This window comes from Drosophila arizonae, chromosome 5 (assembly GCF_054131065.1).
Source record: "Drosophila arizonae isolate 15081-1271.41 chromosome 5, UAZ_ARI_1.0, whole genome shotgun sequence".
Lineage (NCBI taxonomy): Eukaryota > Metazoa > Arthropoda > Insecta > Diptera > Drosophilidae > Drosophila > Drosophila arizonae.
The window spans coordinates 22,789,955-22,807,338 of record NC_142925.1 but is presented as its reverse complement, the minus strand read 5'-3'; the positions used below and the strand labels follow the sequence as shown (position 1 = coordinate 22,807,338).

At 45.6% G+C, this 17,384-nt stretch overlaps 3 protein-coding genes across 5 annotated transcripts; 2 read left to right on the top strand and 1 right to left on the bottom strand.

The window, feature by feature from the left end:
- The first annotated feature begins 98 nt into the window (after positions 1-98).
- Positions 99-4,012, top strand: Nach (nach). Its single transcript, XM_018012575.2, has 6 exons — positions 99-1,793; positions 1,873-2,163; positions 2,219-2,667; positions 2,729-2,855; positions 2,915-3,018; positions 3,078-4,012. Exons 1-6 carry the CDS (start codon positions 1,324-1,326, stop codon positions 3,296-3,298), a joined length of 1,662 nt encoding a protein of 553 aa, XP_017868064.2. The 5' UTR covers positions 99-1,323; the 3' UTR covers positions 3,299-4,012.
- Positions 4,013-4,413: 401 nt separating this feature from the next.
- On the top strand, positions 4,414-6,117 carry Amyrel (Amylase related). The gene is made up of 2 exons (XM_018012568.2): positions 4,414-5,195; positions 5,251-6,117. The coding sequence occupies exons 1-2, from the start codon at positions 4,551-4,553 to the stop codon at positions 6,076-6,078; spliced, it is 1,473 nt and encodes a 490-aa protein (XP_017868057.1). The 5' UTR covers positions 4,414-4,550; the 3' UTR covers positions 6,079-6,117.
- A 1,033-nt stretch (positions 6,118-7,150) lies between these two features.
- gprs (speckle type BTB/POZ protein) lies at positions 7,151-16,414 on the bottom strand. 3 transcript variants are annotated; one of them, XM_018012573.2, is made up of 10 exons: positions 15,767-16,414; positions 15,271-15,377; positions 14,038-14,217; positions 13,726-13,884; positions 13,337-13,375; positions 12,408-12,525; positions 12,014-12,345; positions 11,811-11,951; positions 11,531-11,581; positions 7,151-11,353 (listed from the first exon to the last, which is right to left on the bottom strand). In XM_018012573.2, the coding sequence occupies exons 3-10, from the start codon at positions 14,206-14,208 to the stop codon at positions 8,378-8,380; spliced, it is 3,987 nt and encodes a 1,328-aa protein (XP_017868062.2). In that variant the 5' UTR covers positions 14,209-14,217; positions 15,271-15,377; positions 15,767-16,414; the 3' UTR covers positions 7,151-8,377. The 3 variants fall into 3 exon arrangements, with proteins under 3 accessions (XP_017868062.2, XP_017868060.1, XP_017868061.1); XM_018012571.2 differs by lacking the exon at positions 13,337-13,375 and having other exon boundaries at positions 11,257-11,581; positions 15,767-16,406; XM_018012572.2 differs by lacking the exons at positions 7,151-11,353; positions 13,337-13,375 and having other exon boundaries at positions 11,388-11,577; positions 15,767-16,411.
- Between the last annotated feature and the right edge of the window lie 970 nt (positions 16,415-17,384).

Sequence of the window (17,384 nt, the reverse complement as noted above, 5' to 3'; positions counted from 1 at the left end):
TCTTATCAGAGTAATTATGAATGAATTCGATAATGTAAGTTTTACGAAAATCAGAGAAGAATATACAAACGATGGAGGAGATAATTTAAGAAAAGAAAATACTGGAAAGTTTTCAGGTACATCCAAAATAGGTTCTTCGAACCTCAAAGGTTCTTAAAAGGAAAGAAGACAACAGAATGAAAATAGTTAAAGCAAAAAAAAAAAAAAAAAGTAAGAAAGCTCTAGTCGAGACTGCTCGACTACGAGATCCCCTGAACCCTTGGAGTGCTAGCTATTTCAATAATTTTTCGCGTCTTTCAGCTTACACAAGAAACACACACACATACACAAACACATACACACACAAGCACCCACGCATAAACACGCACGGGCTGCAGTTTGCGTGTTATAGCATGAATATGCATGTAATTGCCAAAGCACAAGTCTCTAGTATTTGAAATACGCGTTTTACAAAAGTGAGGGTGAGGGGGTGAATTTAGAGGTGGGGGGTAAATTTTAACAAAAACCGAAATTGTATAAATTGCATATAAGCATACATTCAAAATTTAGAGACTCTAGCAATAAAGGTGTAGAAGATATAATATTATAACTGGTTTTCGATAAGGTTTTTTATCGATAAAAAAAGATCGGGATGAGTTATCGAATTTTAATGATAAACTCGATATCCGCGCTGTAATTACGAACATTTTACAAAAAATTTGAAGTCTCTAGCTCTTATATCTTCGGAAATCGACGCGTTCAAACATACGGACAGACGGACAGACGGACAGACAGACAGACGGACAGGGCCAAATCAACTCAGCTCGTCACCCTGATCAAGAATATATATACTTTGTGGGGTCTGCCACGCCTCCTTCTGCCTGTTACATACATTTCAACAAAACCATTATACCCTGATTTCCCATTTTCAATGGGTTCAGGGTATAAAAACTACTAAACGGGCAAGGACTTTATATAGAAGAAGAGTAGAAGAGTAAGAAACTGCAAACGATAGAAAGAAAAGTGAATGTAAGAAGTTGTTTGCTATTTCAATGGTCAGTTCAAGAGTGGGATGGCCCAGCTAGTATTGAAAACTAATAGATCCAGTAAGACGAAGATCTCCCTTGTCAGTGCCCAAATTTTAAGTTATTCTCAATTTCAAAACAGTTCTAATTTCTAATAAATAAAATAAAATAATTTAGTATAATTGTATAGTCTAGTATAATAGCTCTTCAGCAAAGATACCCATCGAGTATCTATATCGGTCACATTGCCAGCTAAGAATCTTCACCTACCCCAGTGTCACGCCCTACACTAATTCGATATTAATAAACAGTTGCTTCCATGTCAAATGGCTGCCACGCCCACTCGAACACTCGAACAGCATATAAAAAGGGAACAAGAGGCATGTCTCAAATCAGTATTCGAGGCACAGCCCTCGTCCAGGCAGCAATGGGCCACGAGGAGGAACTCAGTCCGGACCAAATCGATCCAAAGATTTCCGCTTTGCATGGCGCTCTGAGGCGCACCTGGTGCGATTTCTGCGCGACGAGCAGCATACATGGCCTGAAGTACACACGCGACAAGGACACAAATCGCGTGGTGCACTTCGTGTGGATTCTCATCTCGATTGTGATGTTCCTCTGCGCCATTGTCATGACGCTGACCTTCTATGCGGACTACCGCAGCAGTCCGACGCGCATGAATGTGGAGAGTGATCACACGCCCGTCAGCCGGCTCTACTTTCCGCCAATAACCATCTGTCCCGAGGTGTTGTTCAACATGGACAAGTCCAAGGCCTACATCGACTCACTGTGGGTGAAACAATCTCTCTCTTTCTAGCGCCCTCTTTCTAGCGCCCTCTTTCTAGCTCCCTCTGTCTATCTAATTTAGGAAACTGCCGCAGAATGTTCAGACATCGGACGTATTGCAGACCTTGCACATCTTTAGCGGCTTCATGCTGGACGACGAGCGCTTCTCCTCGGCAGAGGTTGAGCTAATGGAGTCCGTGCTGCAGATCAATAATTTGACCCTGATTCAGTTTGTGGACCAGTTGCGCTGGGATTGCCATGAGATTTTGCATCGTTGTCGCTATCATGGAGACATTATGAACTGCACGCGCTTGTTCCAGCTGTCGAAGACGTTCTTCGGACACTGCTGCTCCTTCAATCTGCGCCAGGACGGGTGGGTCAACAATATGAGTCCTTATAAATAGAGCTCTATTCTATCTGATATTCAGGCTGAATTTCACTGCTCAGGCTGCTGCTGGAGGTCTGGACAATGGGCTCTCTTTAATCCTCCGCTACAAGGATGAGAACTATGATGCCCTAAAATCCTATTCGCATGGTTTCAAGCTGCTCATCCAGGAGACGGACGCCTTTCCCAGCGCTCATGCCGACTGCAAGTTTCTGGGGCTCAACACCGAATCATTTGCCACGCTGCGCGTCGTGGAGACCTTCTGCTCAGATGCCGTCAAGGCGCTGCCCATCGCACAGAGAAATTGCATCTTCAGGCATGAGTTTCAGCTGCGCTACTTCTCGAACTACGTCTATCCCAACTGTGAGCTCAACTGCCGAGCCAACAACATGGACAAGCTCTGCGGCTGTCATACTTACTTCTTTGAGTTCAACCGCACCAAGGAGCGGGTATGCACGTTCCGTGATATACCCTGTCTGGTTGATAATTTTCGTAAGTATTTAAATGTATTAAATTAAATTAATTAATTATAGTATTTTATATCTCCCTAAAGCCGAAATCATAACGCGCAGAAAGAAAACGCAGTGTCCTTGCCCTTTGACCTGTGAACACTTTGACTACGATGTGCAGATCTCGAACTTTGAGCTCAAGTTCGATATGCCAGTTGTGGATCCTTTCTAGTTGGTGTTTATTCCTTTTTCTGCATGATGCTATACTCACTACATACTTCTCATTATAGCAAAGGAATCGAGCATAATGATGCCATTGTTCATATTTTTCTCAACTCCCAAGTCTATAGACGAGTGCGTGTAGATCTGCTCTCAAATATGGTCACCCTAGTCTGTGAGTTGATCGACCGATAATAATGAGCTGTGTAAATTCTCATTTGTTTTCGGTTGCAGCTAATCTGGGCAGCGCATTCAGCTTGTTTGTGGGCATGAGCATGTTGTCTTTGGTGGAGATCATATACTACTTCACAGTTATACTGCGCAAGAATTACATTCAGGAATGCCGCGCACGTCAGAAGTTACAGAGTTGGCACAAACGACCAAACTTTGCCTGGCCCCCTCACAAAAGTAGCACTCGGCAGAAATCTGTTTTCTATATCTCAGGTCGTAACTAATCAGCGTGCGATTGATAAGCACTTCGGACATCAGCCATATATTAAAGAACTTGAATAAATGTACGGCAACGTAAAAGTGTAATACATGTGCACAAATACCCTAGAAATTTATTCTGGAAAAATATTTTATTTAAGCTTTGCAACTTTAGATCCGGCTTAGCTACAATTAATTTGGCAACATTTCGAGAATTTTTAGCAAAGGCACTTAAACGTTCTTAGCAACATTTAGCTTAGGCCCATTTGGAGCTTTGCAACTTTTATCATAGCTTTTCAGCACCTCCAGCTTAGCAACACTTTGAGCTTTTTCATACAAATATTCAGCAGAGCTTTGCAACAATTACCCATCCGCATCAATCTAAGCCCTTGGTTTCAAAGTACTTCCTTGAAGCTTTGCAACATTTAACTTGAATGCAGACTCAAATTCCCACCAGTCATATTTTGAGTTTTGTAGCATGAAACACACACAGAGTACAATATGAACATGGTAAACACCGGCAAATATATATGTACATTAAAAAAAAAATTATTTGCAACATTTCTGCCGTCTAGCAACAGCAACACTTAGCAACATTGTGCCATGCCTCAACTTTCAAAGTATTAGCAACAAAACCAGCAGTTGCCTTCAATTACAAATAAATAATTACTTTTTGATCTAATTTAAAATGAATTTATGAAATGAAAATTATATTGTTAAAAGAAAATGAAATGAATTAAAGAGCGACTGATTGTTAATCGATAGTTCATTCAGGCTATGTATGCACTTAAATCTATCGCATAACAAACACTTAAAATATCGATTCAAACTAAAATTCAAATATAAGCAAATATTAACAATTTGTTATCTTTCCAATTTAATAAACTTAAAACAACATTCTAAATAAATTGTATCGTGGTTAAATAAGTTTGTCATAATCACAGAGTATATTTTGGCTGCTTCAAAGTTCGAACGAATGTATTGTAAATATAAATACAGTTAGCGAAGCTTCTCTGCCAGGCATATCAATATTTATTATCGCAAATACACATATTTTGGCTGGTCATCTGAGTCATGTTGTTGTTCGAAGACTATTACCATAGGTCAACATGACAGTTAGCTGCGGCCGTCATAAATTCGCGTAAAATTCGCCATTGGTCGGGCAGTAAATTGGCTCCACACGAAGCCTGTAAATCCCTGGTCAGGTGCTGATTAGATTAGCAGGCGTATGTATATAAGAGCGGATCGTCGCGTGGCTTTCAGTAACAGTTCTTGGCCATGCTTAAGTTAACGTTAGTCTGTTTGTTAGCCGGGTTGGCGGTGGCCCAGCACAGTCCCCACTGGTGGGGCAACCGCAATACCATCGTGCATCTCTTTGAATGGAAGTGGGCGGACATAGCGAAGGAGTGCGAGGACTTTCTCGCTCCGCATGGCTACGCGGGCGTCCAAGTGAGCCCCGTGGCCGAGAACATCGTGTCCGAGGGTCGTCCATGGTGGGAGCGCTATCAGCCCATTTCCTACAGGTTGATCACACGCTCCGGCAACGAGCTCGAGTTCGCCGACATGGTGCGCCGCTGCAACGATGTGGGCGTCCGCATCTATGTGGACGTTCTGCTCAATCACATGTCCGGCGATTGGGTGGGCACTGCCCGAGGCACTGGCGGATCGGTGGCTGAGCCCAGTAGCAAATCATTCCCGGGCGTGCCCTATACACAGCAGGACTTCCATCCTAGCTGCGAGATCCACGACTGGAACGATCGTTTCCAGGTGCAGCACTGCGAGCTGGTGGGCCTCAAGGATCTCGACCAGAGCAGCGACTACGTGAGAAGGCAGCTGATCGAGGTGCTCGATCACCTGATCACCCTCGGCGTCGCTGGCTTCCGCGTGGATGCGGCCAAGCACATGGCTGCCAGTGATCTGGAGGTGAGACTTGGAGTAGCTGGAGCTGGAACAGTCCAGTATTTAACTAGCATTTCAGTATATTTACAGCCACACGCGCAACCTGAACACAGACCACGGCTTCCCCCACAACGCACGGCCCTTCATCTACCAGGAGGTCATCGATCATGGCCACGAGACGGTCTCGCGGGATGAGTACACGCCCCTGGGAGCCGTCACCGAGTTCCGTTTCTCAGAGGAAATCGGCAAGGCATTCCGTGGCAACAATGCGCTGAAATGGCTATCGAGCTGGGGCACCGACTGGGGATTCCTGCCCTCGGAGCAGGCGCTGACGTTCGTGGACAACCACGACAATCAGCGCGACGGCGACCAGGAGCTGAACTACAAGTCGCCCAAGCAGTACAAGATGGCCACCGCCTTCCATTTGGCCTATCCCTATGGCATCAGCCAGGTGATGAGCTCCTTTGGCTTCGATGATCGCGACCAGGCGCCGCCCCAGGATGCCCAGGAGCGCATCATCTCGCCGGAGTTCGATGAGGACGGCGGCTGCATCAACGGCTGGATCTGTGAGCATCGCTGGCGCCAGATCTACAACATGGTGGCCTTCAAGAACGCCGTCCGCGGCACCCAGATGAACAACTGGTGGGACAATGGCGACAACCAGATTGCCTTCTGTCGCGGCTCCAAGGGCTTCGTCGCCTTCAACAACAACCTCTACGACCTCTCGGAGACTTTGCAAACCTGCTTGCCCGCGGGCGAGTACTGCGACGTCATCTCCGGCAACTTGGTTAATGGCGCCTGTACGGGCAAGTCGGTGAAGGTGGACGGCAATGGCTATGGCTACATTCACATCGGAGCCGAGGACTTCGACGGCGTCCTCGCCCTGCACACGGATGCGCGCCTGTAAGGGCCGAGCAAATAATAAAAGTGGATATTCCAAGAAGTAGTTCTTTTTTTTTTTCAAATAACGACATTGAATCGGGATTTATTTCTCAATTGTTACAATAAAACGCACATAAACTATAATTTTGGCGAAACGAATGGCCACACAAACACATACATATACATATATATACTTATGATAAGTTCGATAGCTCGATAACTGCAACGATAACGATAGAAACGTATAAAGTATAAACTTGAACTGTAAAGAACACGTTTTCAACTGCAACTCTCTCTATTTCACTCTCTCCTCTCCCCTCTCTCACACTCAATATCTATATATAATTATTTGTGATAAAAATGCATATGGCCACGCCTGCGCATTCCACATCCAATAAATCCGCTAGGTAAAATGTCTGTAAATAGAAGAAAGTCGCATTTGTGAAATTTGTAGTTGGCTGTTTTCTCCTCTGTCCCGCTCTCGCTCTCGCTCACTCCCTCAGCTGACACACAGTGAGAGAGAGAGAGAGTGACAGAGGGAGCTATCTGTCAAGCGCTCGCATACACAGGCAAATCAAAATTGACATCGCTTTCGAGTACTACGGATTGTTGTCAAGCGTTTCGTTTTAGTTTTAAAAAACAAGCAACTACAAATCAAAATATAGCAACATTTCAACTACTTGCATTCATGTTAGTTGTACGAACAAAATTGTTTTGGGTTTGCACAGCAGGGTTTATCATATATATAGTACATACATATGCATACTCTATGCCGATGCAGATGTGGCTCATGTTGTTGTTGTTGTTGTCAATGTCGTGTAAGTACAATAAATATATTAATAGATGTATATAGTATATAGAATTAAATGCTTTATATGCGTAAATACCTGTAAAATGTTGATATCATTTTCTTTTGCTTTGCTTTTGCATTTCTGGATTTTTCATTGGTTTATCTAAATTATGCTGACAGCTGCTCTTAGTTAATAAACTTACGAATTTCTTAGACACCACATAGATTGCTTAAGTTTAGTTTCCTCTTTCTCTCACAAACAAACATGAACAATACGAAATATGAATCATTTCATATTGTATTCTTGTTTGTTTTTTTTTTTTTTTTTGACTCTTTATATATAAATTTTTAACTTTTAAAATATTTTTCGGCACAAAAGTTTTTCTTTTAAGATTTAAGTACGGCCCCAAATCCAGCTTTAGATTTACTTTAACATATGCATGTGTGTATACATACATATATAGGGTATATATAGCAAATGCCTAATATAATTTAAATTTGATTTAACGATTCTTTCCTTAGTTAAGTTTAGTTTAGTCTTAAGTTTAAACAATAAACGTTGTCCCTTGCAATAGCAGACTTTTATACATCAAGAATTGATCATTTAACAATATTATACATGTATAAATATATGTAATAGCTAGTCCATCAAAATTTGTAATACATATTTATACATATATTTATATCTATATAACAGGAACCACGTAAAATGCGCACATACTCGTAATATTTGTTCACAATATACCACAAACATTACAACATTGAGTTATTAACATTAATGCAAGATCATATATATATATGTATAAGTATAGATAAACATTTATCAGGTATACATATAAATGTTCTCTTTTAATTAGTAATCAGGTAAATCGTGGGAGGAATTATTGTTTCACATATATTTTGTAGATTTTTTAGAATTTCTTTGTTTGTTTGTTATTTATTTATTTATTTATTTTTTTTTTTTAAGATTTTTCAAGCAGCTTAGCAACAAATTTGTAGTGTAAATTTTCATTTGTACCTCGCAAGCATGAGCCGAGCGTTATCCTTGAAGATGATTAAATGTTAATGAAGTGTGCTAGCCTACATGTAAAAATGATCTAACTTAGCCTATACATTATATATCTATATGTATATAAATAGATTTATTCAAGGACTCCTCATTTACAAATACAAATACCTAGCATAGAGTTTTGAAACGGCCTAAAAACCAGAACCATTTTATAAAGTTTGATCTTCGCATTGAGTTTCTGTAAGAACTTACGACTAGAGGGTTGCCGAGGGGGTTGCTTGTGGCAAATCCTTGGATTGAATAACACTTAGATTGTCGAAAAAAACTGTATGCCTGCGACAAATATATCGTCTCACAGCGCACACACAGATTGCTGCCTGGGATTGAGATGTCGATCAACAGATACACATGGGTTGCTGACTCAGGTGAGGAACGAACATTGATTAAAGTTTAAGAAACATTTCCCTATCTCTATCATTGGGGGCTTCTCTAAATATTTGATTAATTCGTGCCCTCGATCGCCGTTTAGAAACTCTTGCCCGCATCGTGGATGCGCTTGCGGCGACTATCCCGGCGCCGATAGCGATCGATGATGCGCGAGCGATGCCGCTCCGGGCACAGCGCCTCCGGAGAGCTGTCAACCTTCTTCATCACGATGCGGAATGTGAACGTGTGCTTGGGCGAGGCGCTGGCCGCCCGCCGCGGCGAGGGCGGCTCGAACTCGCTGCCGCTGGAAAAGCCACAGGAACCCAGCGAGGCATTCGCCGGGCCTACGCCAATGCCCATGGGCATGCCGACGCCCGTGCCAGAGGCGGGCACGCCAGTCACTCCGCTCAAGGCGCTCGGTATGCGTGGAGCGCTGGTGTAGCCGGAGGCGGAGGGCGTGGACATGGAGCCCGTGGAGAGCTGTTGGGTGAGCACCGAGCTGGGCCGCGGCTCGAAGATCGAGGCACAGCGCGCATCGGTGCACAGGAATGTCTTGACCTCCTCCTCGCGCTGCTTGATGGTCAGCGGAAAGTGCTTCTTGCTGGGGTCAGCGTAGGGGCTGCGCTGCGGCTCATGACCGTGCGGATAGGATGAGCTGGAGTCGTAGCTGTCGCGCGAGCTGTAATTGGAGGAGGTCTGCTGCGAGAGCGGGCTGCGTGCCCGCGAGAAGGCACTGAAGGGCGAGATGTGCAGCTGGCGGAAATGTTCGGCCTTCTGCTTCTTGGTCATGGGGAAGTTCGGGGATCGAGCCGGCGTCATGCCGCTCGTCTCCGACGGCGTGTAATCGAAGTGGGTCTCCAGGGAGGACTTGCGACCGCAGGAGGAGCCGGATCGCTGAAAGGTTTCCGCATCGACGAGCTCAATCGAGCTCTTGCGCAGATCAATGTGTCGACGGCGATCGTCCGTGTCGACGATCTCGAAGCTAGAGGTCTGATCCTCGTAGCTGGTGGACTGATAACGGGATATGGACACATCGAAGCTGGTGTCGCGCGAGGAGTAGGGGCAATCGAAACTGGATTCGGCTCGACTGGACTTGCGATCGCCGTCGACCATCTCAAAACTGTCGCCGCCGGAGTCCAGACGCTGCAAATTGATCAGATCTGTGTCCGTATCGACGCCCGGACTGCGTAGCTGTTCCAGGAACGGCGAGCGCGGCGGATCGAAGGACGAACGACGCGATGGCGGCTCAAACTCAATAGTAGGACACTGCAGCGGCAGCTTCTCGGGCGCTGACGGTGCCGCCGCAGCTGCAGCTGCAGCTGCTTCCGCCACAGCGGCGGCTGCCTCTGCAACGGCACGTGCCACCGCCTCGGCCTCCTCGATTTCGCGCCGCAGCGCCTGCAGATTAACATAAACTGGCTCTGGTGCATAGGCTTTCAAAATCTCCGTTAGCTCCGCGCGCAGATCGTCGGGTATGATCAGATCATTCGAGTCGGACTCACGCTCCTCGCTGATACGCGGCTCGATGGGCTCCCGGCTCTCGGAGCGCCGCGTGAAGTGATGGACAGCCGGTGCTCCGTTCTCGCCATTGAGTGCGACCACCTTCAGGGAGTTGGTCACTTCCTCGACGAACTGCGCCATGGCTGCATCCGGTTGCTCCGGCTCGCCCTCTTCGGGCTCGTCCTCGGCCTCCAGTTCGGGCTCGACCAGTTCGCGGAGTCGCTCATGCTTGATATAGGACTCACCTACCTTCTCAAAGTGCACATTCGCCAGCTCGAATGGCAGCTCCTCCTCTGCTCCGCTTGCACCTACCTGATCCTGTACGTTGCCCGCATTCGAGTCCGTGCTGGCTCGCTTCGACCCAGACGCCGAGCTGACCGCCGATGACTTTTGCTGCTGCTGCTGTTGTTGCTGAGGCTGATGCTGCTGCTGCTGTTTCTCCTCCTCCTCCCGACGGGCCAGACGACGCAGCTTCAGGGACATCTTCGTGTAATGCGCAAACTTGAGCGACATCTTCGGCTCGAAGCCCACCTCGGACATTTGCTTCTGCACGGCACTCTTGGCGGCCGTCGACGAGGCAGCCGGGCTGGCCGAGAACGTGCTCTGCCGTATGAGCGGTCCGCTGGAGGAGCCAGACTCGGCCCGGGTGAACGCATTGGCAAAGCGATTGGTGCGCGTCGTCAGGTGCTTCGATGGTTTGCGCACAAAGGCCAGGATCTCTCGCATAACGCTCTTCTTTTCGGGCTGTGGCTGGGCCTGGGCGGCTTCCTTTTCTTTCTCCCGAGCAGCCGCCTCGGCTGCCTCACGTTCGCGCTCTGCACTCTTGTAGGTCTCGGCGGGATTGGACACTGTAATGGGCGGTATGGGTCCCATGGGACTTCGTTTCTCGCTGGCAAAGTAAATGGGCGTGAAGAGACTTATCGAGTTTCGCTTCAGCCCAATGAAGCCGGTCTCCTCCGGCTCAGTGGCCATGTCCTGCACGTGCACAGTGGATGTGGGACTGCGTCTCGTGTTCGATGGCCCCGCCTGGCAACTGAAGTCCGAGGGTGCGACTGCGCCCAGGGGCGAGCGGCGCTCCTGCGTATGGATCTGTATGCTGAAGGTCGGGCTGCGTCGCTGAGAGTCCCCTGTGGGACTACGCGCCGTCGGACTGGGCTGCTCATTCGGGGACCTCAGGCCGCTGCTGGGAAAGAGCGGGCTGCGGCGGCCCTGCGGACTGCGATCGTTGAGACCCGCCGGACTGCGCCGACCCTGGCTCTGAGCGCTCAGCGAGATGGACAACTGGCCGCTGTTCTTACGTCGACTGGAGGCACGCAGCGTGCCCTGGCGCGAGAGCGTGGTGGGCGTCTTCTGCGAGCTGCTGCCCGGACTCTTGGATTCTGGCTGTGGCATCACCGGACTCTTCGGTGTCAGCGGACTGCGCTTCTTCTCGCTGCTGGCAGCGTTTGTGTTGAGGGTGAGAGTCGGAGCATTGGGACTGCGACGCTCGGAGGGGCTGCGACGAGTGCGGAACGATTGTGATTTGGCTTTGCGTATCTTGGGCAGCGACTGGTGGTGGTGGCGGTGGCGGTGTGGCTGGTTGTGGGACGAGGAGGAGGAGGAGGGGCCGTTCAACCTATGTTAGTTGCTGTGATGCGGTCCACTGGCGGGGTCGCTGCTGCCGCTGGAGCTGAGCGTGGTGTTCGACCCGTACGGGTCCAGCGAGCTCTGCACGGACATGGACCTTCCTTGATTTTGACGGGCGCGCCTTACTCGGCTAGAGTTGGGAGACAGTTTTCCGGGGTCGATGCTTTCTGGGTCTGCCTGCAATTTGTAGAATCAGACATAAAGGGGGACAACAGGATGGATAGCATAGGCGATGGGCGACAGATGGTTGAATAGTGCATCGACAGACAGATGGAAAGGCAGATGGACAGACAGGTAGATGGATAGATGGATAGATAGACAGACAAATGATGCGGCATGAATGATACTGAGTTATATAAACAGCAAAGCAGCCAACAGCAAATGGACGATTGAGCACACAACCCACCTGGTAGGCCAGAGCGTTCATGATTATTGCATAGGGCACCAAGTTCAGCGGATGGATCTCGCGCATCAGCACATTGGCGGGTATTTTATGGAACTGAATGTACTCCAGAAAGGTTCCCAATATCTCCTTGATGTCAATGTTCTGGATGGGAGAGGGACAACACGGGTTATTCGATCTTCCCTTGGGGATCATTGAAGGCCTACCGGATTGTTATCGAAATACTTCTTGCTCCACATGAGCGCCGCCTGGAACTTGGTGAACTCATCGGCCCGCAGCTCCTCCCGGGCGAGTATCAGACGCACTACGTGCTGCGGCAGCAGTGTGAAGCTACCCAGATTCAGAACCTCATTGCCATGCTCGTCTACGAATTCGAGCACCTTCTGCACCAGCGTCTTGGTGCACTTGTATTGGATGTACCGCTCGGCGGAGGCCAGCAGGGCGCAGACGGTGTCCACATTGATGCAGCACTGCACAAAGCCAGCGCAGGCGCGACGCAGCTCCTCCAATCCATAGTAATCGGCAGCATTCATGACGCCTACAAGAGAGAAAAACTAAGTTAGCTAAAAGGATCTATATATAATTGCTTTCAATACGGACCCAACAAGGTGCGCGGCTGCAGGGTCACACAGCCGGTGTGAATGTACTCGATGAGCTGACGGAAGACATCCGGCTCGAACTCCTCAATGATCAGCGTCTGATGCTGTTGACCAGAGGGCTGTAAAAACAAGCGGATGTTAGCAAAACTGATTTCGAATGACCTGAAAGAGACTACGGCTAACAGAAGGTAGTAGAACAAGAACACTTCAAACACAAGCTCAATGATTAGTTATGATAGTTGGCCACATAAAACATGAACTGTAGGTATACTTATAGAACAGAGTGTATCTATAGAACGGGAATAAAGTTCAAGTGCAGGGCATAAGGGACATGGATATATAGAGGTAGTTGGAAGCGATAGAATATAGAATATAGACGATATAATATTTATGAAAGATATTTCTTATATACAAACTTAGTTCAAGTACTGAGCAGAAAGGAGGAAGCTTGGTTTAACGAACTCTTCAAGACAAACAAGATCAAAGTGTTACAAATATTAATAAATTTGTCGTATCCTATATAAAGTTTATTCAGTTTTCGATGCAGTTTGGATCGTAGTTTTAGAAAGAGTAGTACTAGACATTTAATAAATATATACAGCTTATAACGGCAAGTCTCTCTTCAAAGCCTGCCTTTAAGCGCACATACTATATACAACATACGCACAGTAAGTACAGTGAACTCTCGATGAATATAATTTTGAACTAGTAAATAAGTTACTTTAAAATTTAGATTAGTTGTATAAATTTTAGATTATAATTTTAGATTACAATTTACTCCTTTATAAAATTAGAGGATTCACTGTACTATTAACTAGGACACAGCTACTAATTATAACAAATTACTCTATATACGCACACGTACACGTACACGCACACATACACATACACATACATAGAGTTTGTCGCTTTGGTTAACTAAGCGTTTACCTCGGGTATCGGAGCTAATTGTTGGGTGAAACCGGTTCTCTATTATTATGGATATTATTTTTGGTGTTGTGTTTAATTTTGATTATTTTGTAATTTTTCGGTTTATGTATGTTTGGATGTTTGGGGATGGAGTCACAACAGAGTACGCACAAAAAAAGTTACATAGATATTAATGAAGGTATTTAGTAAATACATATTTACAACAATGTACATAAATAATAGAACAGAATATCCATTGATTCAAAATCGAATAGATGCCCCAATCAGCACACACACACACATATTCTCTCTCTCACACACACACACACACACACATAGATACAAACAGATACACATACACATATCCAAAGCCCTCCCCTTTGAAGTTAATCGATTATGAGACTACGAACCTGTTGTGCGGCATTCTGTAGATTGAGCAGGGGCTCCGAGGAGCGCTTGAGGAAGAGTCGCAGCTTGTTCTCCTTGGTGGTAGTCTCCCTCTTTCGCTGCGGTGACGGTGCAGCGTAGAGCATTTTGGCAAAAACGCGCGAACGCGACGCCAGCACAGCCTGTGACAGGAAGAAATCATGATAGAGGATAGGGCTCTCAACTGGACTGGATGCTACGTCGATTACGCAGTGACCTGGTTTCGAGCGCATACGCAGGCACACACACACGTTTATCCTATAGATATAGATATAGATATATATATTGACACCTACCTTGACGGCACAGACGGGCTCGCGGGTGTCGCCAACGAGGAAGGTGACATCGCATAGCTCGGGCATTGAAGCCAGGAACTTCATGTCCTCGGCGAGTCCCGTTTTATTCTCGAACGTTGATAAGTCCGGCTCTGCGTCAGCCATGCCGGGTAGTATCAATGCCTCGGGCATTTGGGTTTACTGCAAAACAGAAAGGCAGGCGTTCAGTTGACATTTAAGCATTGATTTCCGTGTGGGTTGCGTTGCGGCCATTCAGGACTTAGCTCGAGCTTTGGGCTTAGCTTGCCAGCCAAAACGGAACTTAATTGGAAAAAGGCGTTTATATATAGTACACACATCGAGGCTGCCTCAGTGGCTGTGGCTGGCGCTGATCCTTTAAGTCTGCAAGGACTCCCCAAGTAATTAAATTGTAATTCAGGCACACAGACAACAACAGCTCAGCCCCACAGTTGTTGTCTCTGGCTGTCTGTGTGCCCGTCTGTGGTTAGCCGTGCGTGTAGCACCTGCACTGGATGTGTCCTTGAACGTAGCAAAGGCAAATAAATTACAGCTACAATAGCGAGAGGAGCCACGACACAAGGACCACAACAACACCAATAACAACTACATCCAATATGTATGCTGCAGTCGAACATTGCCGACTGCTAGATGCTCTTTTGTGACTTAATAAATGCAAAGGGTTTTCAGAATTTAAAAAGAGTAAAAATGGAAGACGTTCAAAGGAATTTACTACACGAATATAACACTATATATAGAAAGTTTTGGAGAACAAAAAAACGCTTAGAGATATTTAAATAAGTTGTGTGAGTTGCAGTATATTGGTTTATAGCTATATATTTATCAGGTTTTTAAGAATGACTCAAGAGCAAATTGACAGAATTTGTACAGAGACCAATATGCTCCTTTCAAATGGCGAACGAGCATGATGATTCCCCACAACATGAACAACAATTGTAGACAGTAGCAACGGGAAATAGATAAATGTACAGTCGGTCCTTGACGGGCAGGCGCAGGGCGCCCTCAGGGGGACTTTCAGGGTATCAACGTCATGAATCGAAATATGAGTGTTGAACATGCAGAAAAAAGTACGAAAAACGGGTAAAAAACTGCTCAATATAATTAAAAATATACATATTTTCCAAACTTGGAATGTTACCTGAATTTTAGACTAAAAAACCCTGTTGAATTAAATAACAAAAAATAAAGAAAGCGGGAAAAATGCTTTGCACTTACCTGTTGCAAGTTGAATTTGATTTGTGGTTCAGTTTGAGAAATGTATAAAGTTTTTAAATCAACGGATTTCGAGATCCGTCAGCGTGCTTAATATTATATCATTTTGACTGCAAACATTTGGAAATATTCGAGAAAAGAAGAAAGAAAAGCGAATCGCAAGGCCAAAAAAAAGACAAAATGAATAATGAGAATTTACAAAATGAATGCCGAAAAGTATTTATTGAATTTACAGCATGCGTGGACAATTTTGGGGGTTGGGGCGGTGGGGGGCTGAGGATTGAAGATTGGGGTTGTTGTTGGTCGGGACAAGCAATTTGTGCTGTGTATAAGTGTGTGCAAAAATTTGTATGTGCTACGCATAAATAGAAGGGCCACGGGCCACAAGATGCGAGGGGCGTGGGGCGAGGGCTGTTTGTAGATTAAATGGGGATTTAAAATTGAGAAAGAGCTCAGCAACAGATTTGAATTAGGCGAAATTACGAAATTACGAAATTACTTTGATAAGCGCTCTGACGAAGTACAAAAGATTTATATATTTAGCTCTCTTTATATATATATATTTAAATATATATATATTTGTGTATATAGATGAATGTGGTCAAAGCTCGTCGCGTTCTCCAAGTTTGGGGCGTCACTTTCACTTTTCACAAATGCGTGTGTATTGGTCTGAGTAGATGTACGTTAAGTTTGTATGAGTGTGAGTGTGAGTGTGAGTGTTTGTGTCAGAGTGAGCGTGAGTGGTAGTGCGTGTTGAGCAACCAAGGCAAAGAAAGCAACACACACACACGTACGCACGCACACGCACACAGTCAGCAGCGAATCGAATGCAAAAAGCAAACTTATGAAGGACTTTGTAATGCGACTACAAATGATGCAAATTAATCGGGCAACCAAATTTGACTGTGTTTATTTTTATTATTTTGTTACTGGAGCACACAGCACAGACACAGACACAAACACACGCACGCAGCAGACACACACACACGCACACACTGGCCACACACTGAAAGCGCACTAGAAATGTTATGAACCGTTACAGACGAAGCACGGGAACGTTCTGCACACGCAGCAGCACCACCAGATACTTTTCAGTGGCATGCCCCGCAATTATTGTGTCTACATCAAAAGGAGTTTCCTTCGATATGTCAGCCAGCAGCTGCTCCACTGCGCATGTCCTCCACCAATCGATTTTGGGGAAAAGGAGGGGCATTGGCCAGTCTCTCTCCACAAGGGCAACAGTTTGTCGCGTGCTGCCACAGCCACTTGTTTGCATTCCGTTCGTGACATTCGTTTCTGGTACAGGCTGCTCGGATTGTTTATGTGGCCAGTGCGCAGGTGCCGCAGCACAAAACGTAAACAATGGCCCACAGTCTGACAGTTGACAGTTGGCAGTTGACACTCACACACACACATACACATACAGTTATAGGGATACGAACTGGACTTGGGTCTTGGGCTGGCTTGCTTGGCCACTTGACATGCGCTCGACTCTGTGCCTCGATGGCGCCTCAAGGCGCGTTGCACAGAGTTTTTATGTTTTTTTTTTTCGTGGCATCGAATTACGATAACCGCACAACCAGGGCCGCAACGTAAACAAACAAATTTGGTGACAACACTTGAGCTGGCAGCTACTTGAGATTCGAGGGCGACAGGCTCAGGGCGACCACACTGAAAATTTAAAGTCGAACCAAATAATCTGTGCACAGTGGGCGCTATTAGCAGAAAAGCGCACAGAAAAAGGAAATAATAATATATGGGTTGAGAGTACAAAGCCATTTCTGGCCTAACTGAGCATATTTTTAGAATTATTTATGGCTAAACTAGATAGAAATATTCATTCAATTATTTGCGACATGATACTAAAATCAAAATAATCATATTTTAATGGGTCTGTTTTATTTGTTAAATATAAATTCAATGTGTTATTATATTTAATTGTTTACTTACTGATATTTATCACTATTTCTATTGTTCGTAGATATAATAAGCCAATTTAATTCTTCATATATATTAATATTGATGTGACTTAGCACTGATTCAAGTAACAGGTGCAAATCTTATTGAGTGCCATAAATATATTAATTGAACGATAAAATGTATTTGAAAAAAAAAAA